The sequence below is a fragment of the Coccinella septempunctata genome, chromosome 1, assembly GCF_907165205.1.
Source record: "Coccinella septempunctata chromosome 1, icCocSept1.1, whole genome shotgun sequence".
Lineage (NCBI taxonomy): Eukaryota > Metazoa > Arthropoda > Insecta > Coleoptera > Coccinellidae > Coccinella > Coccinella septempunctata.
In genome coordinates, this window is record NC_058189.1 from 2,035,761 (window position 1) to 2,046,270 (window position 10,510).

At 34.1% G+C, this 10,510-nt stretch overlaps 1 protein-coding gene across 1 annotated transcript; it reads right to left on the reverse strand.

Annotated features, from left to right (window-relative positions):
* Window positions 1-659: 659 nt before the first annotated feature.
* Window positions 660-9,465, reverse strand: LOC123314989 (homeobox protein unc-39-like). The gene is made up of 4 exons (XM_044900499.1): window positions 8,716-9,465; window positions 3,635-3,905; window positions 1,138-1,384; window positions 660-896 (listed from the first exon to the last, which is right to left on the reverse strand). The coding sequence occupies exons 1-4, from the start codon at window positions 9,253-9,255 to the stop codon at window positions 740-742; spliced, it is 1,215 nt and encodes a 404-aa protein (XP_044756434.1). The 5' UTR covers window positions 9,256-9,465; the 3' UTR covers window positions 660-739.
* Window positions 9,466-10,510: the final 1,045 nt, after the last annotated feature.

A 10,510-nucleotide genomic window follows, 5' to 3' on the forward strand; every position in this document is an offset into this window, starting at 1 on the left:
AGAAATTTATTCCGTTCAAAGCCGATTGGATGGGTGATGACGTAGAAGGTGGCAAAGTCAAGTTCAATTGACTGGGTCTGTTCGCAGTGGCGTATTGATAGATAATAGTAATAGGTAAAGTAAAAAAGACTTCAACTTTTGTGCCAAACCGTTGTCATTATTTAATTTGCTCTCCCTGATTATATGATAGGTTTGTTCGTAGAGTGGTTTGCAATGGTTGTGAACTGTACAGAGCAAGCGCAATTCCATTTTAGGGTAGCGAAAATCCATTTGCGCTTGCTCTGTACAGTTCACAACCGTTGTGAACCACTCTACGAACAAGCCTGATAGTTACGCCAATGCGCGCTTGTGTGACATGGCTTGTGAAAATCCCAAAGGGGGCCGGGTATTCTATCTATATTTTCTGGGTAATAATAATCTCACTCAACAAAACGGGATAAAGAGTGCAACTGCGCGACGATATTGTGAGACAAAACAAGGTTTTTTTAAGTTTATTGTTTTTTTCTCCAGACAAGAAAAGAAATCTTGTCTCGCCAACCCCTAATCACAGAGCGTTCCATACTGATAAAAATTTGGTATGAATGCAAAATTCAATCAGCCTTCATTCTTATTCTTTTCGAACTACAACCAAAAACTGGACAAAAAAAGAAAAACCACAATCACATCGAAATATACAATTTATTCACAAAATACACAAATATACATATATTATAAAATTCATATAACAAACAACAAAGTTTTATGGTAGCTGGTAGTCCTGATAACAGTTCGGTACTCCGCAGGAAGGATCAAAAAGTTTGCTTGCCGCTTGGAAGGCTGCCATATCGATGCCACCCTGGTGATGATGCGCTGACATGTTTCCCTGTGCTAACGACATATTTCCCAATAGTAGTTCACTGGAAATACAATAATAAAATGATGAAAATAAAGGCTTATGACATTCATAAATCACTAGTGAATTATGAGCCATTGATTGTCCATCAAACATCCATTATTCACTTGTGATTTATGAAGCATTATTCACTGCTGTATTAAACTTCATGTTCACGACCACAGACATGGAAACGTCTCAGCTACAGCTACAAATTTCGGCTTAAACCTGATGAAAGAAATAGATTCGTGATTAAAGAAACTTACGGTCGAGGCTGAGGAGTCCTATCACGTTGGCGTCGGTTTTTGAACCAATTCGACACTTGCGTCAAACTGAGACCTGTTTTCTTTGCAAGCGATCTTTTCTCATCAGGTGTTGGATACCGATTCTTGGTGTAGCATTCTTTAAGCGCATTTCGACTCTTTTCTTTGAAACAATATATTGTTTCCTCCCCATCCCATATCGTTTTTGGCAGAGGGTACTTCTTTCTCAGCCTGTATTTATCCACAGCGCCTGGAGAAAGTAGAATTTAAATTTTCGATTTATTCGAGCATGGAACGTGATATGTAGGAAATTTCAAAAGATTTTTGGACAATGCTCTGAAGTTTGTTTCACAGGAATAGGTAGAAATGAAGCGATAGATAGACTTTATCAAGGCTAGAGAGAAAGACAAAAGTGGTTATCAATCAAAGAACAATAAATATGTATAAATAAAATGACAACAGAGTAGAAGTTAACATTAATCTTACCAAGTCGTATACAGATTGAGTCTTTGACTCGTACAAATATTTTTAAAGTAGAGGTCAGAAGAAACACTTTTTCCTATCCTATACCATTTTTTCCGATTCGGTCCTGATAAAAATATATAATTATTTCAAGTTCTCATAATGAGCTGTGCCACCTCTGAAAAAACAGAATTACATTCAGAATAACTTGCTCAAACAATGATTACTCCTTCTGGCGAGAATGATGTATTTTTTATGAAATATCTCTGAAACATCAAATTTTGAAATAACCATTTCAACAGTTTCCCCATAAAAATTATTTTAAGTACTTAAGAATGAAAAATAAAAATGGGTATTTAACATTAAAATACTTTTAGAGTTCACTGGTTGAGATAGCAAAGATGGCTGCCTATGAAGTGTGCGACGAACGAAGAAGGTCGTAAAATTTTATGGGATTTTTATGGCTGGTTGCTGTTGAGGCTCGACAGTGAGTACGCGCCTTATGATGGCTCATTGCTCATTGAAGTTTAAAAGAGTTAGAGTTCACTGTGATGGCTGTACATCAACCTCTGTTATTTTATAACCAAGACATTTTGTTCTTTATACTTTCTAGTAGGCGCTGTTGCCAAATCGTAAACTAGAAACGAAGCGATTTAAATTTTAAAACCTTATATTTGAAGAATGATTTTGAATAGTTCCCGCGGTGCATCTGAAAAATTCATGCATGAAACTCATAATTATTCAGTTTAAACTTGCATATGCTGTGATAACCCAAATTGTCACTACAAATCTCTGGATCAACAGAGTTTTATTCAGCCAAAGTCACCCAATTTTTCGAATATCACAGATATTTTTTATTTTTGAACATCAAATTACTCGGAAACGGCGCATTATACGAGAAAACATGAGGAATAATTTCATTTTACAAAACGTGAAATATTTATTAAGGCGTCCAACTTAATTTCAAGAGTTGGGTTCTTTGAATTTTTGGTATTTTTATGGTACGTAATGGTCATAATGAGAAACTGAAAGAGGTGGGTGATATCTTGGGTTCCAAAAAAATTCAGCTAATAAATGAAAAACCATATTCCCAAATTCATCCCATGAGATGAAACCGTTTGTGAGATAAAACTCTAAATAAATTTTTTTATGGTTTTTCAACAGCCTGTATGTTTTAAACCAAGCTGATTCAGAAAAAATGGTATAGGAAAAACGTGTTTTTTTTACTTCAAAGTCAAAGATCCACCCTGCATATATGTTCATAGACTTGGTTACAGAGGGTGTTTAAAATGAACAATGACACTTTGCTGAACAATCAAAAATTATGGAACAATGTATAGTCCATTCAAGAATGATTGACATCTCGGGTGGCTATGGAAAATCGAATTTAAGTTGGTAATAGCCCATAAGTTAAGATTTTGTGTTGCGGAATTAAGGTTGGTATTGTGAATGGACAGATACCTATCATATGTAAATCTATGTACTGAGCCACTGACCGTCGATAATTTGAATTGTGTGCTGCTGTTTATATCCCTAATTTATTCGTTCAAATTGGAAACATCATTGTATCAATTCTGAATACTGATTAATATTCTCTGAATTTGAATATTTCTTGTTTTCAAATGCTTTTCTAGGTTATATTTATATATTCCAGTTCTGCGATTAAAACTACAGAAAATATTGAAGCTTTTTGTGACCAAATTTTAAGCTACGTCTGGACTTTCAAGACCTACTGGGATGTCAATCATTCTTGAATGGACTATATAGTTCGTTGGGTCATAATTTTCGATGGTTCAGCAAAGTGTCATTGTTCATTTTAAACACCCCTTCAAGTCTATAACCATCTATATGTCTTTTATGAACGAAACGTGGGCATAGTTCTACTTTATCTCACTTCATTTCTACCAAGTCCTATTCCTGTGAATCAAACTTCGTTAGGTATGTTTACCCAAGCACGAGAACCCATAGATTTCATTTTGGAACAATTAAAATTTCCAATGGAACGAAATTATGAATTTTGTTGGGTGTCATCCCTTACCTAAAGGTCTGCCCCTGACTTTTTCTGCTTCCCTGTAATGAGCTTTATACCAGTAAGCTTGGAGATCAGCGTGCCAACGGGGATGGAAGGAATGGGACTCGAGAATCGTGTATAGTTCATGGTAGGAACCTCTGTGAAAAGCAACTGCAGCTCTTGCCCTCAAAATGCTCTCGTTGCTTCGAAGATGTGATGATGACGGTAGAGACCATAGGAATGTTGCCAGCCTATCTATGTCGCCTCTTTGGTGTAGAGCTTCGCACATACATTGCACCTACAATCAAGAATATAGTTGTAGAAACATGTGTTTTATACTACTAGCTGTGAAGTAGATATGAGGTAAATGTTTGAGAGATACAGGATGTTATTGCAAATATTTTTCGGCCAATTAACTTGAAATAGCAACGTTTAATGAAATAACGAAAACACCATGACCATCGTTCAAAAATTCGATGATACGAGGATGTATTGATATCTAGTTAGCCTAGACCAGTTCCATGCATAAAAAAAATATTGCGTTACCATAGCAACGAACAATAACTCATTAGAAGTGTTAGTGTGAAGTTTGAGGTCAAAAAAGTAAACCAGAGTTACGCAATAAATTAAAAGAAAACCATCATCAAGTACCTGTATTTAAAAGGGTAAAGTGGTAAACAGATTTACGAAGATTTGCTCAATACCCTTGGTGATCAATGTCCTTCGTATGCGACCGTGAAAAATTGGACTGCTTCAAAAGAAGTAAATTTTCCATTGAAGAAGATGACCGATCGGGCAGGCCAGTTTCTGTGTCAGTCCCAGAAAATATCGATGCAGTTCATGACATGATTTCGTCAGACCATCCAATTGGGCTAAAGCAGATATCTGAAGCACTGAATATTTCATACGAACGCGTTCATCAAATAGTTCAAGTCAATTTGGGCATGAGAAGAATTACTGCAGAATGGATCCCCAAATGTTTGAATGTTGACCAAAAGCGTGCAAGGATAGAAGCATCGCGTTCGATCTGTGCTCGATTTGAAAACGATGTAGACTTCCGAATTCTTAATATGGATGAGACTTGGGTACATTTCTACGATCCAGAAACAAAGCAACAATTGATGGAATGGTGACACTCTGGTTCTTCAAGACCTAAGAAGTTTCTTGTCCAAAAATTTGCAGGAAAAGTTCTTGCTTTGGATTTTTAGGATTGCCATGGAGTAATCATGATTGATTTTTTTGGATAAGGGTAGAACAATAACCGAAGATTACTATTCGATATTACTGACCACTCTACGGGAAAAAATTAAAGAGAAGAGACTCGGAAAGTTATCAAAAGGTGTTTTGTTTTTGCAGGACAACGCCCCTGCACACAAATCCCATTTTGCCATGCAAAAAATTCGTGATTTAGGCTTTGAATTACTAGAACACCCCCCTTATTCACCAGATTTGGCTTCATCCGACTATAATTTCTTTCCTCAACTGAAAAAAAGTTTGAATGATCTTAATTTTTTTCCAATGAGGAGGTAATAAAAGCTGTGGAGGTCTGCTTTGCAGAGCAAGAAGGAACAGTTTTTTTGAAAGGTCTAGAGATGTTGCAGGTTCGCTGTAATCAATGTATCCAATTAAGAGAAGAATATGTTGAGTATATAATAAAATATATTGACATTGAAATTTTGTTTGATTCTTAGTAGGGTAAGAATTTTTCAAAATATCCTCGTAGATATACCAAGCAACAATTTTTTCAAGCTTTCACTATAACATTCTTTGGTTATCAATATTGTCCTTCAGATTCAATACAAAATATTAAGTAATTTTTACGGATTTACACGAATCTGTTGCTACACAATTCAGATTTGTATTATAAATACGCCCCTGTCTTCCGGTATACATATATTCCACAATTTGCGACCCATCTTGTGAAAGCTTGGCGAACACTGGTATTAGATATCGATACAGGGTGTTCACAAAAGCTGCGGCAAAAGTGCAGTAGGTGATTCCTTGTCCGAAAAAAATTTTTTCTTGAAGGAACATGGTATGCAATTGCACTCCTTCTTAGACATAGGAGTCAAAAAGAAAAGGAACTTTTCTCACAATTTCCTTGGTAAAACTTTCGATAAGTAGATATTTTAATGGTCTCTTATTGATCTCAACAAAAGAATAAGGTCTTATGCCTACTGTTCATTTTAGTGATGTTTAAAGGTTGGTTATATAAAGAAGCTCCAAACCTAACTTCTCCAAGAAAAACGACCAGAAGAAGTAGGAAACACTGATGCATTCTGAACTTTTTTGTAGTATTTTGGTAGTATAGTGAGCGCTGCTTTTATCCACATCAAGTAACACTGAATATTGAATATACTCAATGCTATCATAAAAAGAAATTAAACGTCCGTTTAATTTTCAATTGATACCACAGGCAACGAATTTTCTTCGAAAAAGGTAAATCCTCCATTGAACTATACTACGTTTTCAAGATTAAACTTTAGAAAAACTCTCAGATTCTTGAACGTTCGAGCAGCATTGGCTCTGAAAATGTCATCAAATTTATTTTACTGCATTCAAGTGAGTGCTGAATGAATATAGAGATAAACAGTTTTTAGAAAAATAATTTCTCATATTACTTCAAAGAATGAAATAATTTTTTTTCATTACATAACTACAAGAAAACGTGGTTTTTTCTCAAACCTTCAACAAGAAAAATGTATGTCTTGCAAAAAACGGAAAATCGAATGATCGTGAGACATCTCTAGACAGTTATTTGATACCCACAAGATTCTAGGTGAATTGGTATTTTGTTCCTGATATCACTATCACTCACAAAACTATAAGTATCATATTTCTACATATTATGAAAAAAGAAACAAGATAATGCACTTGCAGGATTATTGCTTACATGAAGCACAACATCCTGTAATCATTTATATTATGAGAATTGTCTCTCCATGAGTGTAAATGAAACTTTGTAATTTGCATTCATTCGGGAGTAGACGAATACCTTAGGAAATTCCTGACAACACGTCTTTTCTTTCAAAACATAATATCATTGAGTTATTAAACTATATACTCAATGTTAAGATTCAAGTTATGAGAACTACTGACCAATTGTTGGCAAGAAAGAAGAAAACATGGTACCCAAATTCTTCGTTTTGCGATTATTTCATCCAAATTTAGCAATAAGAAATTAAATTGAGTAGGTATGGGCAAGGATTTTTGGAGCCTTATTATTTGGTGATAACACGAAATACATAAAATTTACGAGGCCATGATTTCTGGAATAGAAAAAAATCCATATTTACTTATATCTTAATCTGAAAACTATAATTGTCTACCTAATTTATTCAGGGTGAGTTTTTCACTCGTGAAAATATTATAACAGTAGATTCTCGAGGTAAAAAAAAACACTTTTTTCATACACTATCTATTTTTTAATATTGTGATATTTCGAGAAGTACACTCCAACTATAAATTCGATTTATATACAGTATTCGGTTTTCTCCTCCTCATGATGAAGGATTGATCAACATTGTTCACGGTTACTTCAATAGTGCTTCCCTTTGGATGGATATTATGAAAAGCTTAAAAGGAAACTTAAGTTGTAAACTTTAGTATTTCAGATGGTATAAGCCAGCAGCTGTTCAGATGTGTTTCTGAAAGTTTGGCATTATCGTTGAAGATACTCGATAACAGATCGAATTAAGCCTATTTCATTGTTTGTGTAAAATATTTAGAAGGAAGAAATTTACACAATTAACAAAATTATTATATTATTAATTGCTCCTCAATAAGAAGCATTTCCCTCAGCTCAAGAGAAGGGTCTGATATGATATAAACTCCGAAACGTTATTTTGAATCATTCGTATATTGTTTGTACAGGTTAGTTCACAATGAAGTATTTGCGAGACTTATAACTATTGATAGGACAGTTATAGACTGATAAAACCCTTTGCATAATATTCTTTATATATCTTCATATTTCTGGAGCTTGAGAGATAAGCCTCATGTTATGAGAAATTAACAAGAAAATTAAAGTTTTTGACGAAAAACTGGTTTATCAATTTCTTATATATGGTAAGAGGCTTATCTCTCATCTCAAAAAAAACTTATATAGATATAAGAAATATTATGTAAAAGTTTTAGTACCTACTTTATATGATACTTCTATTAAAGGTTATTTAAGTTCATTGTGAACAATCTTGTATATTATGTTCCTTAGACAAACAATTTCTAATTTTTCATTTTCATTACCGTTTCAGATGTTTTAAAACAAAAAAGTTTCAAGAAAAACGCATGATCATCACAAAATACCCTTCAATCAATTTTTAATTTCGAAATTGATTAAGTATTATTAAATATTTCATCAGCAATGGATACTTTCTAGCTAACAGTAGGTATACAGGACAAATATTTTAACAGTTGATTCTTGATGTGAAAAGAAACATCCTTGGAAATACAAAATTTCCTTCTGAATAAACAGCTTAATCTGCGTCACTAGACATCTGTGGATCTTTCGAATAGTTGCATTCGGTCAAAGTAGCTAATTTTTCGAATTGTACGAATATTTTTCATTTTTGAACATCGAATTACCTACTCAAAAACGACAAGATATGAAGAATACTTTTATTTTACAATACGTTCAAATATTCATTAGATAGCGTTTCAAGAGTTGGGTTTTTGAATTTTTGGTATTTTTATGGTTTTTAATAGCCATTATGGGAAAATTGGAAGACGTGGGTGATATCTTGAGTTCGAAAAAGATTAATCAAATAAGAATAAAAAACTATATTCTGAAATTCATTTCATTCCATAAAACCGTTTGTGAGATAGAACTAAATATAGCATTTTTTATAATCCTTCAACAGCCTGTATCTTTAAAATCGTGCCGAATCGGAAAAAATGGTAGATATAGAAAACAAGGGTTTCTTTTAACCTCAAGAATCTGCTTTTAAAATATTTGTACGAGTACCAGTCAAAGACTAATCCTGTACAGGACCCAACGTACTATAGATAATAAATGGCTCTCTGAATTGATTGATTCTTGATTCAGTTGTCATCAATGAAAGCAATAATAATTTTGGAGATGTAAAAATATATAACCGATAGAAACTTACTTGTTCCGACGAAAAACTGATGGATTTCTTTCCAAAACCACTCAGATTGTTGAACTGAATCACTTCATTACTGTCACTATTGTTTTTGTTCGCGAAATATTCCACAGCGTTTTTCCGGTTCTCGGTCAATTTTTTCCCATAACTATCGTAAAGCACAACCTGCTTAGCCAATTCGTCACTTTTCATCTTGTCATGAACACCATTACTATTATTATTGCTGGGACTCAAAATGAGATCCCTCTTCAGTTTATTCGCGAGATAATAAGGATCCAATTTTTCGTTCATCGAGAAAAAGATATTTTCGGGATATCCACTAGAACTCATACTCTGGGAATATTGCACGCCACTGGACTCATTAGAAGAACTGGTGTCTCCTTCGATTTCCATGTGGAAAACTGTTGGGAATTTCATGAAAATTGAATTTCTGAGTTCATGCTTTCCGTGTTGCGTATTCGGAATAAAATCCGGATCGGGGTTTCGACAAAAGACCCCCTTGCAAGCTCCTCCTATCGGCCAATGGGTAGAGGTACGAGAAGGCATACACCCCCTGCTCTGGCCCAATCGCGGGGCCGCACATCTCTTCTGTTGTATCAGAAATATCAAATTTCACAAACAACCTCGCACTTTCATCTCTGCTCCTCGAAATTTCAATGAATTGTCTAGTGTCTTTTGATGCCATGCCAAACGGAAGGTGAGCAAAGGCAGTGTCGGATTCATCCCATATGGCATAAATCTAACGTCACCGCTAGCTTTTAAATAGGTAGTGATCCTCTATTTCTCATATTGATCGAATCATAAATTGTCAATTTTTTGGTTCATTACTTTGCTAGCTTTGAAATAATCTCTTCGATAAGTATCGAACATTCTTAGAAAACAAAACAGTATGTTAGATTTGAGAAGGATGGTTGAAGCTGTTTTGTAGTGACTTAGTGGCACTAAGTTAGTGCCCATTCACGAAGAACATAAGCCATACTTCGAACTTTCAACGACAACACAAAGTTGAAGTATAGGGTTTTACGTGAAAATGTTCACAATGCGAAACTAATTTTTTCGTTTATGAGCGTCGTAACTCAACCGTAACGTGAGTTTTTGACTCGTACTAATATTTTGACAGGTCAAAAGAAACACTATTTTCCTATACCATTTTTTCCGATTCGGTCCAGGTCAAAATATAATGAGCCACCCCTGGAAAAACAAAATTACCTTCAGAATAACTAGCTAAATCTGTGACATTACATACCTATCTGTGGAACTTTTAAACAGAGTTTCATTCAACCAAAGTACCCAATTTTTCAAATTTCACAAAAATAAATATGTATTTTAATTTAAGAAAATCAAATTAATCAAAAACGGCGCATTATACGCCAGAAAATATGAGGAATACTTATATTATATTGTATACAAAACATTCAAATATTCATTATTTATAGCGTCCAACCTAGTTTCAGGAGTTGGGTTTTTTGAATTTTTCGTAATTTTTTGTACGTAATGGTTATAACGAGAAAACTGAAAGACTTGGGTGATATATTGTGTGCAGCAAAGATTCATCAAATAAATGAAAGATTATATTCCGAAATTATAATAATTTCATTCGATAAAACCGTTTTTAGAAAACTAAAAATAACAATTTTTATGGTTTTTCAACAGCCTGTATCTTTTATACCGAGACGATTCGGAAAAAAGGTAATGGAAGAAAGTGTTCCCTTTGACCTCAAGAATTTACTGTTAAATTTTTGTACGAGTCAAAGACTCACCCTATATAGGGTGAGTAGGAGTAAAATTTGTTACATTTTCA

What these genes read in the sequence shown, in the direction of transcription:
- LOC123314989 (XM_044900499.1), bottom strand. Translation starts at nt 9,255, where the DNA reads ATGCCTTCTCGTACCTCTACCCATTGGCCGATAGGAGGAGCTTGCAAG. An exon ending in TCAGTTTTTCGTCGGAACAA is followed by an intron (nt 3,906 to 8,715) that starts GTAAGTTTCTAT and finishes TCTTGATTGTAG; the next exon opens with GTGCAATGTATGTGCGAAGC. An exon ending in AGGACTCCTCAGCCTCGACC is followed by an intron (nt 897 to 1,137) that starts GTAAGTTTCTTT and finishes TTGTATTTCCAG; the next exon opens with TGAACTACTATTGGGAAATA.